The following is a 20938-nucleotide window of genomic DNA, read 5'->3' as shown; positions in this document are numbered from 1 at the left end:
ATAATGAAGTTTTAACGTTTTAGCTATCTTATATAATATAGTGTTGTTTAAAGGTTCGTTTTGAGCTGATTTTAAAAAACGGCTAACTAAATATTCCATCCATAAAAATATTACACAAGCCTGAAGATTTTGCTCATAGAAGGAACAAAGGTCTAGACATATATTATCAAAATCTCAAGGCTTAGACAATGTCTAAGCAATGATCCCTTATATTTAAAAAAAAAATTTGCTAAGTGGGTTGAGATCTTTCCTCCCCTTCTCTCACACGCCATCTACTCCTTAAAAATCAAAAAGAAATCATATAAGCAACCATATCTGATTTATTATACCAAAGTATACAGCTTCAGTTAATGTGTGAATAAGCATCTATATGAGAAAATAAACACTGGAGGCAACCGTTACCTCAAAGTTCTATAATTTCCTCCCTAAAAAATCTTTCACCACATTGGCAACGATATTCCCATGTTTAATTACAAGTTTTAACTATAATGGCAATCTCTTCATATATTTTAAATAGAGCAATACGCTATTACAAACTTTCAAAATAGCAAAGGACTTATTTTTTAGAATAGGAATTAAAAACTTCCCCTCATTTATCATGAATGCTAACCCTGTCATAAACTGTTGATCAATCATCTGTCAAATCTGAGGTTTGAAATCAGTAGTCTGAATTCAGTAAAAATAGTGTTCTATCCATGAATTTAGCATGGATAAAAATTTTTATGGTCATACTTTACAGATACCCATCTTTTGTCATTCCTAATCTTTACCCCATTAATGACTCTGTTTTACTTTTAGACAATACTAATTTTGATAGCGAAATAAATAACAAATCTTATGCTATGGTAATAAATTTCTATGCTAGTTGGTGTGGGCATTGTAAAGCATTTGCTCCAATTTACATATCATACTCTAAAAATGTAGCTCGTAAATATAAATTACATAATAATAAATTATATCATAACTTTAGGATGGAAAAAATGTGTGTATGTGGCTGCAATAGATTGTGCTCTTCCACAGCATAATGACATCTGTACCCAATATGAAATAATTGCATTTCCTACATTAAAGGTAAGCTTTTAAATTAAATTTTTTAAATTTTTACAAAGTTTTTTCCACCAAATGCAAATGGTTCTTATTATTCAATGTTAGCTTCTCATAATATTTCAGAGCTAATTGAAGAAACCCTTGTAAATTTTGGAAAAGTTCTTGTAAAACCATTGTCATGGCCAGATTATAGTCTCCATTCTTTGTAAAAATATAATTTAATGTTATATATAACCTAATATAGTGATGAAATTAAATATTTGATGAAACCTGCAAGTTCAATTAAAATTTTGGTAATTGCCCAAAAATACAAAGAAAACATTATAGGAATTCAGGTATTTTATTTGATGAATCATACATATTAAGACTTTATTATAGCTAATATTAGATTTTATGGATATACCATCTCTAAAAATTATAAGAATTCTTTATAGCAAATTAAATATTAAATTTGACAAAGAAGCAAATCTAACTTTATTTAAAATTTTAAGTCCCTTACAACTCACAACATTTTTTAGGTAATATATTTTATTACACTATATATTTTATAAATAAATTATCAGTCTAAACCCTATGTTTAAGAGATGCATAATTCTATATATTTTTTAATTTCATTCTTATTTGTTATTCTGATATTGCAATTCCTCTTATTTAATAAAAAGAAATGCTTTTTTATTTTTAAATTCAAGATTGATTTTAATTAATTGTAGAGTCCTATTTTATTGGGGTACATAATTTCTCAAAATGTCCATTTTAATAATAACATATTTTATCAATAATTAATTATGGGCATAACAGATAAAAAGAACCTTATAATAATTAAATCGACCACCGATTTGGCCGACCATCTCAAAAATGAATGAAACTTGGCATGTTAGTTATTTATGTTGTAAATGTTAATAAAATCAAAATTTAAGAGTTCTAGCACAACCAGATCCAAAGATAATCACCTTCAAAGTCGAAAATCACGAAGTGTGTGATTTCATTAAATCTTGTTGTTTTAAAAAATATTTAAGATAGAGTTACAAATTATATATCATTTTATAGCCCTTAAAATTTTATGTTGAAAAATATAAAAAAAATAATTAAAAAATTTCAAGTGTTTTCTAATTTCAGGTAAAAATATTATCATTGTTAGGAAGAAATTTTTTTTGGGTGTTAATATTCACTAAAAATGTTTATTACCTATATATTAAACGATTTAATAAAAAATCTCGATAATTATTTTTGTTTTTTAATTTTAATTTTTATTATTTTTTAAATAAAAAATGTAATATAGATGGCGTTATATTAAAAATTTTTATAATATATAATTTTTAATAAAAATATGAATAGTATTTTGATTAAAATTAAAAAATCAATTGAGTATAACCAAGAATGATGTACTGGGGCGATATAAACTAGTGCTGTAAAGTAATGTTAAAAACGAGTCTAATGTGTAACACGTTTCTTTTTTTTGAGTAACAGTAATACAAATCGTTACTTTTAATTTTTTCTTAAAAAATGGGATAAATAACCTCCATTTTTATTTTTATTAATTTTTTAAATTTTATAAATAATTTAAGTCAGATCAACCACTAAATTCCTTCTTTTATATTTTAAATTTTCAGTCAAGATTGTTGATCTTAATATTTATTTAATCAAGTTATGTTAATTTATATTCTTATTCACTTCTTCTTTTTCTTCGTTTTATGGTGATTTCCAGGTTTACCTGGGTAGGCCAGTTTTCCCTTTGATTTTTCTTTTCCATTTTTGACGGTCCTGAGCATCAATATTTGTAAGATTCATGCTTCTCATATCCTCCGCTATCACATTTGTCCACGTCATCTTGGGCCTTCCTCTAGGTCTTGATCCCCATACTCCCATCAAGGTGCATCTCTTTACCCAGTCATCTTTTGTCATACGTTCCACATGCTCAAACCATCTTAGTCTATTTTGTCGCATTACCACTCCAATCATTTCTATACCCAATCTTGCTTGCAATTCCTTGCTAGTTTTTCTCTCTCACAGAGATACCCCACACATTCATCTAATCATCCTCATCTCTGTTCTTTCTAATTTGGTTTCGTGAGTCGCTTTCATTGCCCATATTTTGCCGCCATAAACTAAGCAACTCCTCACACAGCTTACGTAAACTTTCCCCTTTAACTTTAGAGAGACTTTTTTTTTTGTAAGAATAGACGACATCTCTCTTAACTTCTTCTAAGCTTGTCTGACCCTTGCAACAATGGCAGAATCTACACCACTATCTGCGTTTAGCATATCACCCAAATAACAAAACTTATCCACTTTTTCTAGGGTTAACCCATTTTCAATATCTAGACCACCATTTTCTACATTATCGTTATTATGTATCAATTTCATATATGTTCTTTAAATAAATGTCATTTTTTCTAACATCAAACTTCCTTTTTTCCCGCTACATCTATTATGTACCCATTTTTGGCATCTGGTGCATTGGATTGAATTTCTAGCAACTCCTTTCCCACATACACCACAAGGCCCCTTACCGGATTCCTCCATCTTTAGATTTTCCCCACCAATCATCACCTTTGTCTTTGATGCATTCATTTTCAGACCCTTTGCTTCCATAGTCATCTTCCATATACTAATTTTATCCCTCAATTCTTCCTCAATGTTTGCCATTAATACAAGGTCATCTGCATATAATAGCTCCCAGGGAAGTCCTTCACACATTTCTCAAGCCACCACATCCATTATTAAGATAAATAATAATGGACTCAGCACGGATCCTTGATGAAGTTCTACTTTCACCTCAAAGCTTTCACTATCACCATAATCCGTCCGTACTGCTGTTAGTGCTCTTACTTACATTGCCATCACTGCGATAACCAACCATTCCTCCACACCTGATTTCCTCAAGGCCCATCTAGTAACTTCACGCGGCATCCTTTCAAATGTTTTCTCTAAATAAACAAACTCATAATAGAGGTTTTTTTCCCTCGCAAGATACTTCTCCTGTATTTGCCTCACCACAAAAATTGCATCTGTCGTGCCTTTTCCCGATGTAAAACCAAACTGCATTTCATCAATTTTCCCTTATGCGCTTCTCTAACACCCTCTCAAATACCTACATTGCATGTTCCAAGAGTTTAATAGCTCTGTAAGACTCGCTATCTAATGGATCACCCTTTTCCCTGTATACTGGGATAATTATACTTCTTCGCCAGTCCTCTGGAGGAATAGTTCCTTCTGTAACAATTTGATTTGCCAAATTCATAAACCATTCAATTGCTAAGTAATTAAGTCATCAGAACCTTTAAACATCTCTGATACCACCATCATTAAACCCGTTGCCTTCCATTTTTTTATCTTTTTCACTGCTTTCTTTATTTCATCCTTGCCAAATTTACATCCTGGACCTTCTACCTTTGCACAACTAACATTATTATCCCATTCATTTCTTCGTTCTAACCTCCTTCCATGTAGATTTTCCAGGTGTTCTTAATACCATTACTATCAATTACCATTTTTCCTTTCAAATTTTTCAAGCATTTAACACCTATCACATCTTGCCTCTTTTTTGCCATCTGCTTTGCCATTCGAACCACATTTCCCATTCCTTCAGCACATTCCATTTCTTTAGCAAACTCCTGCCTTTTTTCTTTTTGCGCCATCGCTATTAACTTCTTTTCGCCATCTTGTAAATATCGTTATCACTATTATCCTTACTATTATACCATTCTTTAAAACACCTGCGTTTCTCATCCACAGCTTTCGATATCTCCGGGTTCCACCACCAAGTCTCCTTATGTCTAGGCGACCCTTTTGTCCATCCACATACCTCCTCAGTTGTCATCACCCAGGCTTTCTTCATGACCTCCCACTTGTCATTTACCTCAGATGCTTGTGCCACCTCTGCCTCCTTTATCGCCAATGTCATATTGAATTGTCGTCTTGCACTCTCCTCCTTCAATTTCCAGACCTTCAGTCTTGGCACAAACTTTCTTTTAGTGATCCTGGCGCCTATAAAAGTAAGATCTCCTATAACTAGTCGATGCTGATTAATACATTCCTCTCCCGGTATCACTTTCACATTTTTTACTATACATCTATCACATCTTCTTAATAACATATAACCACCGCAATTTTGGTACTACCTAACTTATAAGTTACAAGCTTCTCTACTTCTTTCTTAAACATTGTATTACAGACAATCATATCCATAACATCACTAAAATCTAAAATCCTCTCCCCTTCCAGATTCCTCATGCTATACCAAAAACGAATTATTTGCTATTCGAAATTTGATTCGATTCGATTCGTATTTTACGAATACGAATAACACAATTATTCGATTCGAAATATATTATTCGTCGAATAATTTTTTATCTATTATTCGATCGAATTATTCGATTAAAATAATTTATATTAATAAATATCGAAAAATAATCAAATATTATTAGTAAGAATTATTAGCAATTATTTCTAGTTAATATAATTTCGTAGTGGAGTAATGAAGAAACATTTTATATTTCTAAATGTTGTTAACGGCTATTTTTATTCGAATAATTCATAATACAAAATTAACTTCCGAAAATTGTTTTATGATGGACGAAGAAAGTATTTATTTTTATTCGTAATTTATAACACATATACAATTATAAATAACTAGTAGCTATCCCGTCAAGAATGACGGGCGAATCAGATATTTCTCATTTGTTTGATGATGGAGAAATCATAAATTTGACTTTTTACAAAAACTTTGTGTTTAAAAAATTTGTTGTTGGTATATTTGTCTTCTACATGTTATGAATATTATATTGATTTTTCAACATTATATATAAATATATATGTATGCTTCTATATTATCTTACTAATAAAATTTGTTTGTCTTTTATCCATAGTTAAATTTACAAAATAAATTAAATATGCTATCTTTTTTAATTTACGATTAAATAAAATTTTCGAATTGAATCGAATATTCGACGAATCGAATCGAATAATCATTTTATTATTCGTACAAATAAGAATACTAAATTATTTGATTTAAACGAATACGAATAATTCCTTTTCGAATACGGATGCAATTATTTGATTCGATTCGTATTTTTGTAGGTATACTACATGCCATAACTGTACCCTCCATGTACTCCTTCATAACCTTCACTACTCGCTCCTACATGTCTATTCAGATCACCAGCCAGGATAATCCCCACTTTATTTGCCAGTCTCGATGTCACCCCCAATAGACTGTCCCAAAATATATCTTTCTCTTCTTCACTTCTTCCAACCTGAGGAACATATGCCGAGATAATATTATATAGCTTTCTACCAAAAATCATCTTTATAATAATTATCTGGTTATTTAGTCTTCTCACTTCGACTACTTTGTCTACCAATTTCTCCGCAACCAATACCCCGACTCCTGCCTTACCATCATTACTTCCTTGCCAAAAGAATTTATACTTTTCACTAGTCTTGCCAATCATTCTTGTCCCATTTCCTTTCCATCTGGTCTCCTGTATACAGCACACATCTATATGCCTTCTATGCAATACATCGACCACTTCTCCCGCTCTTCGCGTCATACTCTCAACATTCTATGTCGCGACCTTTACTCGATCCGCCTTAAACTGGTTTCTCCACTTTTTATCAGGTCGTTTATGGCCGTCATAAGTTTTATTTCATGAATTGCGGTTCCATCAGGTTTCCCATCCTTATTTTTGTCGTAGGCAGATGAGGAGGCCCTTGGGGTACTTTGGGCTGTACCCCGCCCACGCTTTGTTGTAACCATAGGGAAATTTTGTAGCAATGTTTTTACAATCGGATGCCCTTCCTGACATCAACACCTTTAAGTGGTTTTTACACCCCGTCAAGGAGACGGTGATCCTATTCTAGACCCAGATCACAGGGAACCTTTTAGACCTCCATTATTCACTAGTATTAGAATTTATTTTTATAAAAAATATCATGTCAATTAATGAATGAAGATTTCTTTGAAGATGATCTATGCTTTTTTCAAAATAAGGATTATTAATATTTAACAAATTCACCCAATTAAAATTTTTATTTTATTAAATATAATACAACCATTCCATCCTTTGTGTCAGTAGAACATGTGTTTAGCATGGCGAAAGATGTGTTGAACACTTGTTTATCTGATCAAAATTTTGAAAATCAATTGTTAAAAATCAATTAAAAATTATAAAAATATCTTATCTAATAACTTATTGTATAATTTTATTTATATATATATAGCAAATTTTTATATATAATATTTAATTTTTTAAGTAACTAGTAACATGTTCCCTTTTTTGACGTTATTAGCTTCTTTTTTGAGTAACGTTTACAGTACTATTATAAACATGTTTTTTTATCATATGATTTAAAAGTAAATGAAAATTCTGATCATTAAAAATAATAATAATATGGAACTATATACATAATTATTCTTTAATAACCTTTTAAAATAAGACATTATTAACTATATATCTTATAAATACAAACCTTTATCTATAAATTTAGAGTTATGATATATTTTGTTTAAAGCTTTGCCTTTTTTTTGATTTTTAAAAGCCAGAAGTGAATATTATGATTAAAACTCCTTTTTAAAACATTATACACTGATTTATTATTCCATTATCTTATATTATAAAAAATAATGTTATTATCAAATTTTAATTAAATTATCATTTAGGCTTATTTATTTAGTAACCCCGATTTTTAAAAAAAAAACAATTTTAAATCAAAAAATAAAATAGTGAAAGATAAGGACTTAGATAAGCAAAATCTAAATTAAATAACCAAATTGCACTAATAATCACCACTTGTTAGACAAAAAAATTAATTTTTTATTTCAATTTTTAATAAAGTAGAAAAATAACTGCTTATATTAATCGCAATAGTGAAAATAAAATTTAAAAATAACGTATAATAAAAATCACAAGTAATATCTACATCGTCGACATTTTCGATTTAATTGCTAAATAAAAAAACTAATTTTCCTGCCTTTTCTGTTCCTAACCGATTCTTTAGCTTCAAATGAATAACTCCAAACTACGAGAATACTCTCGACTGCAGCGCATAGTTTTTTTATATTATTTTTAGAATATTTACATCCTTCATCAAATATCCTCCCACCTGCCATTCAATTGTGTTTACTTTATTTACTATATAATCTGAAAACATAATTTTAGTAAATAGCTCTGATATTGCTTGAAGCTTTACTAGATAAAATGTCGGTGTTTGGTTACAGAAGCCTCCCGCATTCCATTGCTGTTTCCATTTCATTGGTTGTTAAATTTGAATGATATTTCGGATTTAAAAGGTAGAATAAGAAGTGTGCAGGAGTTAAAGCTTGATTGTATTACTTAGCAAAGGATGAGAGTTGATTACTACTACCTATTTTTTTATTAGCATGTAAGGTGGTGAAAAACTTTTGCGAATTCTTTCAACAATATACTCTGTCTGAATATTTGATTTATTTCTTTCTAAAATTTTTAAACATTTCTTAATTGGTCTTAAGATTTCAATCATATCTCCAGCAGCTCTTTTGAGTGTGATATTTTAAATTGCAATGTCGATTTTATTCGCATATTTTAGATAATTTTGCCCACTAAGTTATAGAGACATCTAAACTACAACTGAATTCCAACGAATATTTTGTGGAGTGTCAAGAGATGGCCTTTCCTCTTGTTTCAGTTTGAAACTTTTAAAATGATTATTTTTGAAATAGTTTACCGCACTAACTATTTGTTCCTGTACTTTTATTATCCAATTCTTTTATAGTAGATTTAAAAAATGGTTATTATATTTTTCATTATTTATTTTCAAATCATTCTTCATTTTTGTTATTAGCTGCATTGATCAACTCTTTATTTGAAAAAAATATCAAATTATTACATATATCATTACTTAATTTTTCAACAAATTCCTGACTTGTTCCCTTGAGCATTAGTTCTTTACTTGCAAGATAATATAACTGAAATTTAAAAAAACGATGTTTTACAATTTTAGTCTATAATTCTTTAATTAAAATTTATATTATTTTTATTTGGTAGATTTACAAACCCTATTATCTAGTTATATCTACTAATGTGAAAGTATGTCATTGATAAATCATTTATTTATATAGTAAAATCGTTTTAATATTTTTTGTTTCGAAAGTTATTCTATCATATAATAATTAGATTCCCATCTAGTTTATTCATGATAAATATAAATTGTTAGAACCTTTTTAAAATTATCTAAGCTTTAAAATTACAATAAATTGTCTAATTTAGACTCTTGATAATTCAAATAGTTCCTTAATTTGACCAAATTTTGAGTCTCAATTAAATTCCTATTGGCTAATATTAGAAAGTAAGTATTGATAAATTGGGTAACTCTCTAAGTTGGACCAAAATCTTTTCCAATAGTGCACAAATTAGACAGGTTTTGCTGTATGCTTAAAAACAAATTATATATTTTAATACATTTTTAACATATTTTCAAATATTCAATTAGTTTTTTTTAAATGATAACTTTAAAAGAATATTCCTAATATATATGTCGTATTGGGATATGGAATCATGTGGGATTCGGATATTCCGAATCCCTATAAAAATAAAATAATATAATTACTTTTTCTTCCCCTTTTTGCGGCTTTTTTTAAAATCTCTTTTTAAATCCCTTATTTTGGTCTTTTAATTATATAATGCCAGCTGCAAAAAGGGGAAGAAAAGTATTTATATTATTTTATTATTTTTTCATGGGGATTCGGAATATTTTTTATATATTTTTAAAAAATATATTTAAAAAAAAGAGTCCGAATAAAACGTGGGGATTCAAGATCTCGAATACCCACGTTGGGATTCCGAATCCCACATGATTCTATATCCCAATAAGACATATACATAAATATATTTTCTTAAATATTAATAAATTTAAAAAATTTTAAATTAAGACGCTATTTTATCGGATTTAAACGGTAAAAAAATGGGTCTGATTCGATAAAGAATATTGGTACTCCCTACTTAAAATATATGTCGAATGATTAATTAATTCTATTTCATGTGTTTGATATAGAAAGAAATTAAGATCCAATTTCAATATATCTATAATTATTTAAGAAAATCCAAAAACTTAGTTATATTATGAAAATTACAGAAGTAAATAAGTATAATTTCCAAATAAATTAATTGATATAATTTTGGTGCCAAATATAATCAATTGAGATGGAATTATTAAGATTGAAGATTTTCATAATATTATTTACTTGCTCAAATTTTCATAATATTATTTATTATGACATATTTTATTAACGTTTTCTTAAAACTTTTATTATATTCTGACTTATAATCGCCTACTGGCGGGAAAAAAATTATTCCTACTTTCATTTTTTTTTTAAATTTCGAAAATGAAACCCTGCCGGCCCAAATTTTTTAAAATAAATATAAAGGAGATGTTTATAATGAATAAATAAAATTATGTAATTTTAAGTTTAGCTTATTCAATAAATAAAATGACCGACAATTTTTAAAAAATTTTTCCTAAAATATAATATCTGAACGATTTTTTTAATAAGACTCGTTATTTTAAATCGTGTAGTTTTTACATGTGCCAATATTTTTTATCTGATCAGATGTTGGCTGATTATTCTTTTTTTTAAATATCGGTTTGGCTTATATTATTAGATTTTTCGATCCATTAAAATGGCAACTTAATTTAAATATTTTTTAGAATTGATGATTTCTACACGATAGAAAGACTTTTGGAACAAAAAAAATTACGATTTTACAACATGAATGATATAACCTAATATAAGTTAAAATATTAGACTAATTAAATTTGATAGTTATATATTATAACTGACTTATGTTATAGTTATGTTATACCTATAGATGGTAGTATACTATAAAACTAAATATGTATAACGATAACAAACAAAATCTGATTAGTGATATCGGATCTGTGGCCCATATCAATATATTGTCAAATCGGCCTCCAAAAAGTGGTAGTACACTAGTATTTTTAGTAATATTTAATTGAATGATGACCAATAATGATGAAAATAGGCCATTTTTCCCGCTTTGACTGCGAATATTTCCAAAAATATGTGTTTGAAGGCTAAAATTTAGCGTAGTATTGGCCTCATCGACCTTGCATTTTCTATCAAATTTTATGAAAAACTTAAGGGGTCGGTCGAAACGTTATTGATTTGACATGGAGTTACTCAAGGAAGCTTTGATGTACATTTGCGACGAAATGCCCGGCATCTCGTGGTTGTAAAAGTAATTCTTTCATACTCGATAACAGCTTTATTGGGAGAAGGAGAAAAAAAATGAAGCCTTATCAAATATTTCTTTCGAAAGATAGAATTACTCCTGTTTGAAATAAATAAAATGCACAAGTGCTATGTTTTAGACATTCTGTTATACTTATAATTACGTGATTTACCGTTGATAAGTCTTAAATAAATGAAGTGTCGACTGATTATTAGTCCAATGGAAACCCTGAGCTTGATCTTGACCTACAAAAGCGTAGTTCTCTGTAGTATACGATTATTCCCCATTTCGAATTAGATTAATGAATTAAGAAATCAAGATTGTGGAGACCCTGAGCTTGATCTTGAACTACAAAAGCGTAGTTCTCCGCAAAATACGATTATTCCCCATTTCAAATTAGATTTTAATGAATTAAGAAATCAAGATTGTGAAGAAAATAAATCAGAGAAATTATTTCAATTAACAAAGTCGTTGGCAGACTTCTCGAGAATAACGTTTTGCCATCTACAACATAGATATCAAACAAAAAATTAAGTATTTCTTTAAGTTCCGAGGTGGGACGGTAAATTTTTCATTCCATTAAATACGAATAACACCGTGGTCGAGTTGGATTACAAAGATTTAAGGCAATAATGTTTATTTATACGCTTTTATGAAAATATGCGGATAGTTAATATCGTTCGCTATCAATTGGTTCAATTTTCCACCAATTTTAATGAATTAAAATTTTTTATTAGGCCTAAGGAATGTAACTTGCTAAAACTCATGTTTATATCACTTTATTTAAAATGAGTAAATGATTCCCATAAAATTATTCTTTTTTTCGCTCCATTTTGAATTTTGAATAATTATCATATTAAATATTATTTGTACATTTAAATACATGAATCATGCATTTCTAGAAGCCGTCCTGGGTCACTTTTTTAATGCGGCGTTTAAAACGCTTTTAATATTAAGGTCACGTGGTTACCTTAATTTAATATAAGGTGTGGCATTTTTCTTTCAGCCGGGAATTTAATTTTCAAAATCTACATTAATTATAGACCTGAAAAAGTATCTTAATATAAATCTGCTTTACTCTACCTACCAATATATTTTATGTGGGCTTTTTAAAAACTTAAATTAAAATTATTTTTAGCATAAATTCCTGCCGTTCTTACGAGGACATATTAAGCCTGCACTCGGCAATCATCAAAGAATTTCGGCTCGAAAATGTGAATGTTGATCAATATCGCATCAAAATATCGGAACGGGAAAGAAATTATCGCCTCAGCCAATCACTTAGTCGCCATTCCTATTCGGACATTTACAACGTCATTTTTATCGAGTAAATAAAACTACCCAAGTCTCATGTAATTTTATAGTGCGCGTTTTCTATTTTTGAAACCTTTATAGAATCAGCTGTGTTTAAACTTCGTCCACTTGTTAGCAAATTTTGATTCACACGGGTCAAAACTTTGTTAGAGCTTTATTTAATTCTTTGTTTATGGTTAACTTTTTATATTATATTCAGAGATTGGTAATTTTTATGTTGGTTATTAATTTCTGGCACTAAATTATAGATTATTATACTATATTGCTACAATATTATATGTCATAAAGACTTCCCTCATTATTGGCCTAGGGCTCGAGATAGAAGCTATGGATAAAACGCTTAAAATGTTTCGTCTGATTAAATTTGTAAAAAGGAAATGTTGAAAAATTTTTTAAGGAAAAAAGGAACATTAATAAATAGTTTATTATATGTAATGATTTTTTTAAAAAATAGGCATGACATCTAAGATATACCTAAATTAGGAAAATTCAAAATTTACTACATAATTGATCATAATAGCTCCTACAGTACAACAAGTAGTTAGTTACACTCAGTGGCGTATCCAGGATTTTCTGGAGGGGGGAATTTTTCTGGCTGGTCGCCCTCCAAACCCCACTTAGGGGTCATATCTTTGAGCTATTCAATTAAATTATTCATAATTCAATAATACTTATATTAATATTTTTAGCTTTTATTTACTAATTCGCACTTATGGATATTTAAAGAAGAAATAGTTATACCCCAATTTTTTATTATTTTATAAGTTAGGTATATTACATTTAATGAATTTGTTTTTAAATATAAAATTGAAATAAAGTTTAATATAATTTTTTTTATAAAATTGGCTTTAAAAACTAGCCTCAGTTTAAATTCTCATACAATATAAATAGAATAAATATTGAAAATACTAATTGTAGTGTGTATAAAATATTGACTAGAAAATAATTTAAAAAGCAAGTTTTTATAACTTATCAATTATAATATTATACAAAAAATTTATTAAATACTATAATTATAATGTGATTTTTAATTTTCATGGAAAATTTGCCAATTTATCAAAAATTAGGAAAATCCTGTATATGTTACTGACTGGAAAGGAAATTTTAATAAAATTTATTATAAAAAATAAGTTTTATATTGGAAAATTGATATTCAAATTAGAGATCTGCAAAAGTATTGGGCTCGGGCCTAATTTTTTAAAAAAAATTGCGTTCGGGCCGGGTCGTGCCTAATATTTTTAAAAAAGATTCGGGCCGGGTCTTGGAAATTTTTTAAAATATATTTAGATTTATCAATTTTATATTGAATTTTTTATGTAAAAGAAAAATATTTGATTTTATTTATAGAACGTGACGCCATATAACATATGTCTTTTATTTTGAGTAATTATTAAAATTAATATCTATATTTATATAATGTCGAGTAATTTTTTAAAAAAATTTCAGGTTCGGGCCGGGGCCGGCATAACTTTTTTTTAAAAAAATTTCGGACCGGGCTGGGCTTGAAAAATTAGGCCCGATGCAGATCACTAATTCAAATATTTGCAAAATTTTGATTGGGGGGGGGGGGGGTAAAATTTTTATTAACTTAAATTGATATTTAAGAAAACAGTCAAATTTTTCGATGGAGGGATTCCCCCCCCCATTGGTTACGCGCCTGGTTGCACTTTAAAAAAAATAGATTTATAGTTCTGTTCTTGTTTTGGTTATAAATAAATTTAGAGTAAAAATGCAAAATAACTGTCTACTCCGCTTTCTCCTACAGTACACGCAAAAGTAAAGTAATTATTAAGTACGAAAACGTACATAAATATATTTTCTTAACTAAATTTTTGACTTTTTCTCCTATTTTTCTATTTCCTTTATAAAAAAAATAGATTTAAAAAATACGTACATTTTTACTATGAATATATTTTTCAAATTAAGAAACATTTGAATAAATAAATAACCAGACAAAACGTATCTTACATACTCGATATTGATCTATCAGAGACCTGCAGAGGTACCATTTGTACGACCCAGCCCAAATTAAAAAATTTCGGCCCGGCCCAGATTTTTTTTCAAAAATTTTTTACGGCCTGGCCCGGATATTTAAAAAAAAAATTTTGGGGCCCGGCCTGGCCTGGATTTTTTTAAAAAAAATTTTTTAAGCCCGGCTCGGAATTTTTTAAAATTATATTCGACCTGTTATATATAAAAAATGATTATTTCATATTTTATCATATTTTTCGGCTAGTATTATCATTTAGTAAGCAAGTATATAAGCTAATGTTGTTAAACGGCTCGTTTTGAGCCGATTTTTAAAAACGGCTAACTCAATATTTTCGCCATGGCTAAGCCTCGAAATTTAGATACTATATGTCTAGACCTTTGCTCCTTCTATGAGCAAAATTTTCAGGCTTGCATAATATTTTTCTGGATAAAAAACTGAGTTAGCCGTTTTTAAAAATCGGCTCAAAACGAGCCGTTTAACAACACTATCATATTTTTATTCTAAACAGATATTTAGTATATTACAAATTGATACTATAAAAAATTTGTGTAAATAATATATTGATATAAAAAAAATAAAAATGATATTTTAATTAATAATGTATTTAATCCTTTGCGTATTTATTCCATGGCAGGAAAACTATAATTTTATTATGTAAGAGATACTACGAGTCTTAGCTAGTGTTAACTTTCACCAAACATTATATTAATCATAACTATATATAATCATTATAACCATATCTAATTGACGAATATAATAATTCTAGGGGAAATGTGCCATAAACGGCCATGGTTGAAGACTGGACTCCACCCTTTAACTTTTTATCTATTAGACCAATTTCTCTCAAAAGTGGTCAAAATGTGTATATTTATGATATGTACCTTACCTAAGTTCATTTATTGAATATAGCAATTCAATAAAAAAATATTTCAAATAAACTGTTTTTAGTACCTCTTTCTGGAAAAATCACCTTACACATTTTTTTTTGTGAAAAAATTACTAATTTAGATTATTGATATTTTATTGAAATATTATCATTAGGCATTTAACATTATTCACACAAAAAATTAGACTTTAAAAGCTTTATTTAATAGACATATGAGACGCTTAATAATAATAGAGAGGTGGGTATTGACTGGCCATGTATTGATTGGCCACAATTCGCTCATTCACATACTCATATTAAAATTAAAAGCTCTTGCAAAACAACATTTGGTGATATAAAATGATGAACAAGCTTAAGAATGTTTAGTAAAATGATAATTAAGATATTAATTTATAATATTATCATTAAATAGATGTGGTAATAAATTGAGATTTTAATACTAATTAAATTAGTGTATAATTAATTTTTTATATAACTAAAAAATGTAGAAATATCAATATAAGTCTTTTACAAGTATTTCATATTGTATTATTTTATATTTATAATAAAATTCTTAAATAATATTTTATGGCCAATTAACACATAGTATATGGCCAGTCAATACATACTATGTTTTGACTGGTCAGAAAAACAACTTTCACATAACCTCATTTAGCTCATAAACTATTATACATAGAGCTTTGATTCTAATTTTATTTTAAAGATTAATATTTAGGCTACACATTGATATAAAATTTGTTTGGTTAAACATAAATTTTAATACTTTTTTTTCAAAAAGCAAAAACATGGCCATTCATGCCACATTTCCCCTATAAATTTTTAAAAAAAATACGGCCCGGCCCGGGTATTTTAAAAAAAAAATTTTCAGGCCCGGCCCGGGTTTTTTTAAAAAAAATTTTCAGGCCCGACCCGGGTTTATTTTAAAAATTTAAAATACGGCCCGCCCTGGTACCCGGGCTTAGGGCCGGGCCTGCAGGTTTCTGATATCTATAATATCACATTATATGATATTTATGAAAAACTTGACACTACTATAATATCACTAAGAAAATGGCTTAAAATGAAAGAATACTTAAATTGACGAACAAAGGACTCTACTCAATTAACCCTAATTTCCTCTATCTCCGAAGACCCTCTGGGCTAATTGTTCAAGTTCTAAAAGAAGATTGTTATAATATTTGACGATAAAAATAAATAATGTTATTAAAGAAAATTTACATAGAATGTGAGTCAAGGATCAATTATTTTTAGAAAATTAAGATAGAAATAATTTATTTTGACTTAGATACTGCGATATGAAAAAATAAATATTTAATTATATCTTTTAAAAATGACGATAACAAATACACGAAACAAATGGATTAAAATGTTGAATAAGATTAATTATAATCGATAGTTAATGCAGGTAAACATTCAGTGGCGTAGCCAGGATTTTATCATGGGGGGGGGGGTTTAAAAAAAACCTTCAATTTTTTTTGAACACTTAATTGCTTATATTTTTGGATTTGTTAAAATTGTTTTATTTTCATATAACAAAATTTTAGGGTATTTTATTATATATTTTACATTCCTTTATTTAATCATGTATATATTTTTATTAATTAAAATATTTTCAAAATGTTGATATTTTATATAATACAGATTTTAATATTAAAAATTATAATGTATAAATACTATTTAAAAAAATGTAATTTTTTACAATTATATAAAATATGTGTAATTCTTATGCAAATAATAGTATTTAAAAAAATATGATGATATTATCTTATAAATAATACTTTTTTTACAAAAAAAAATTGATTATATATTAAAACTAATAAAATTTTATTGCTATTTTTTGATTTGAATTTAAAAAGAGAGATCTACTTTTCTCTGAGATTTTGCTAATTCATCTAGAATCAAATTTTTATCTAAAATAATCTCCTTATAAATATTCAATAGGGCTAATCCATTTAAACGTTTTTCACCAGTTGTGTTTCTTAAATAGGTTTTTAACCTTTTTAAAGTTGAAAAAGACCTTTCATTAGTGCAGGTACTAATTGGCAAGGTAGCTAGAATAATTAATAATGTTTTGATAATAGGCAGGGAATCTAAAATTCAATTACACATGGAAAGGGCCTGCAGAGCATTTTTTGGTCTCAAAGAATACCCTATTCTGTCAAGATTTTTATACAAATTCGACATCACAAAGTAACTTATCATATGAACCTACTAAATCATCAGCATAAAACTGAGATTTTTTAATATCCTTTCGTGTTTCAAGTGTAATCAACAGTTTAGACTCAACCGGCAAAAGAAAATAAAAGCTTTTTAAAATATAATTATGACTAATAAATTTTTCTTTTAATTGAAATAAAAATGCATCAATAAGGGGAATAAAAATGTTTATTTTATAAAAATCCTCTATCGTAGATGCATCAATATTTGATCGATTGGATTGTCTAGAGACTACTCTAGGTTTAAAAATTTCAATTCCAAACATATTAGCAATCTCCTTTACTTTTTCATATATTTCATGAAATTTTTCATCCACATTCTTTCTGATATTTGTTAATAATTCAACAATATCCTTTTCTCTATTCATAATCTCCCTTAAATCCAAATCAATTTTTTATAGCATTTTGCTAAAATCATATGTATAATTAAATAAAAAATAAACACATTGAATTGAAATTAAAAACTGTGGCTTAATAATAGCCTGCAAAAGATTTTCGACATCTGCTGAATCTTTTTCTTGCTTGATATATAAAATTCTAGTGCTGCAAAGACAACATCATATAGTTCAATAAAGAGTTTCACCGACTCTTGTCTTTCGATGAATCTGGTCGGACAAAATCTTTTTAGTTTTTTTTTTGATTTTTTGAATCAATATCATGATACGTTTGATAAATAACTCTTGGGTGGTGTGAAATAGCTGCAAACCAAAAATAAAAATAATCAAATGTGTATATCTATTATTATTTATAATAAATTTAAAACATAAAAATCAGGGATCCAAACCGAAACGAATATCGGTTCAGGTTCAGGTTTGGATAAAAATAATGGTTTAAGGTTCAGGTTCGGTTCGCAAAAAATAAAAATATCCGTTCGGTTCGAACCTCTAAAAACCGGTTTGAACACATTTGTATTCAAACCTACATTAGGATTATGTATCAGGAAAATTTTTTTTTTATTTCATAATTAAAATAAAAACCATCATTTTTATTAATTGCACATTATAAAATAATATTTACTTTAATAACGAATAAATATATCAATGATTAATTTAAATATGAACAATTACTTAATTTTTTTTTATTAAGCTGCACAATTAATATATTTTCAAAATTCGTCTCACTCAAATTACATCTATAAGGAGATAATATAAATTTAATTGTTGAAAAACATCCTTCCACACTAACTTGGGTAGCTGGCATTGCCAGTATGATATCAGATTTAATGTGTCATTTATAATACTATATGTAAATAATTTATATATTAGATTTAATTTTTTTCATTATAATTTATAAGCTTAAAATATTTAAAAAATATTGCAAAATGGCAATACACTAAAGTTTATAAAAATTATGACTGACGTTTACCAATCAAATGTGATTGATAGTAATTTTTAAAACAATTTGAATATAATTAAAATATTTGCAATATACTACTAGTAATAACTTACACATTATTTTATAAGCATAAAATTATGAGACTCGAACCGGTTCAGAGGCATTTTAGCGGTTCGGTTCAGGTTCGGCTAGAAATTTTTTAGAGGTTTAGGTTCAGTTTAGGTTCGATAAAAAATACAGGTTTTTTAGCGGTTTAACGGTTCGGTTCAGGTTCGGTTTGGATCCCTGATAAAAATCAAGCGTTTATTAAGAATTTATTAAATTAAAATTAAAAAATTTTTTAAAAAAAATTAAAAATAAAATTTAAAAAAAATAAAATTAAAAAAAATTTTTTTTTTCCATTTTTCATGGGGGGGGGGGGGGGGAGGGTTGAACCCCCAAAACCCTCCCCATGCCTACGCCATGTAAACATTCCTTAAAATCATTACTTACTAATATGTAATGTTAGTAATTCTTGAAATATAATTTTATTTATTCTTTATCAAAATGCATTTTTATTTGCTATTCAAATTCAAATAATAATATAATAAATAAAATAAACATTTTACAAAAAATACAAAAATAACAATTCAATAACAACCTCTTAACGTTTAAAAAATAGAAGCATCGACCGTGTAGTCATTACAAAAAATATATAAATAAAAATTATAAATTTATGTAGGTTTATAAATTATACGGGTTATGAATTATATTCGGAGTTTGGAACCAAAACCTGGAAATCCCTTCATTAAATTTATAGGAGCCGGAAATCCAGAACCCGTTAAAAAAATTTCCAGCAACTAGTTCCAGAACTGGTTATAACAAAAGTGCAAGTAATTTATATATAGTATAATAAAAAATAGAGTTATACACATATAATAAGTAAACTTATTTAAAATATAGAAATAAATGATTTGGAATTCACCAAACAGACGATAAAATTTATTTAGATATATTTCAAAATAGTATAGCTAAATTACTCAGCATCGTTATTGGACCGGGTTTGAAGCCGATAACTCCAGCCCGCCGCGGAAGCCTACCCGAGTCCTCCAATTTTCGTCGTCTACAGGCCACAGAATTATTTATATTTTTATCATTATTTTGTTTTTACTATATATATATATATATATATAGTATAATTAAATTACTCAGCCGAATCGACTTAACCGTTATTGGACCGGGTTTGAAGCCGATAACTCAGCCCGCCTCGGAAGCCTACCCGAGTCTTCCAATGGGTCGGCTTATTTGTTTCATCGTCTTCAGACCACAGAATTATTTATATTTATCATTATTTTGTTTTTACTAAATATATATATTTATATCTTGGCGTCAATGTGTTTCTTACGGCAATGTGTTCACGTTTAGAATACCTATCTTATGAATTGTAGAAAATTATCTCAGTCTTTGAGACATTTATAATGTATATAATATGTATGGAAAAATTAATTTAAATAATATTAAGTTTAAAAGTTCATGGCTAATTTGTCTGAAATTCACAAGGTAAGTATTCCAGACTAGATGGAATACTTCTGATAAAATCAGATATATATTTAAAAAAAGCACTTAAATAATGAATGAAGAAATAACACTTTTCCAAAAAAAATATATTAACGCTAGAATATATAGTATATTTTTCGAATGAATAAAAAATATATAGGCAACATATATAGTATATTTTTTAAAATTAATAATAAATATAGCCATGCCAAATGTTAATTTGAATTCTTTTTTTATAAAACTTAAATTTGAAATTATTATTATAAAAATAATATATTAAACAAATAAAAGCGAAATAAATAAAATTAATATTTTATATTTCGCTTCATTAGCGATAATGTTGAATTTAATAATAAAAAAGGATTCCTTAGGTTTTGTAGTG

General features: G+C 27.7%; 1 protein-coding gene across 1 annotated transcript in view; it reads left to right on the top strand.

Annotated features, from left to right (window-relative positions):
• Window positions 1-695: 695 nt before the first annotated feature.
• LOC135923805 (sulfhydryl oxidase 1-like) overlaps window positions 696-20938 on the top strand; it is a 42779-nt gene continuing 22536 nt past the window's right edge. Inside the window, exons 1-6 of the mRNA XM_065458756.1 lie at window positions 696-927; window positions 971-1071; window positions 1110-1252; window positions 1292-1382; window positions 1426-1565; window positions 12415-12603. Coding sequence (XP_065314828.1) covers window positions 696-927; window positions 971-1071; window positions 1110-1252; window positions 1292-1382; window positions 1426-1565; window positions 12415-12603 — 896 coding nt within the window. The remainder of the gene's footprint in view (window positions 928-970; window positions 1072-1109; window positions 1253-1291; window positions 1383-1425; window positions 1566-12414; window positions 12604-20938) is intronic.

Source organism: Gordionus sp. m RMFG-2023, chromosome 1 (assembly GCF_954871325.1).
Source record: "Gordionus sp. m RMFG-2023 chromosome 1, tfGorSpeb1-WG-v2, whole genome shotgun sequence".
NCBI classification, from domain to species: Eukaryota; Metazoa; Nematomorpha; class Gordioida; order Chordodea; family Parachordodidae; genus Gordionus; species Gordionus sp. m RMFG-2023.
This window is presented reverse-complemented; position numbering and strand designations above follow the sequence as displayed.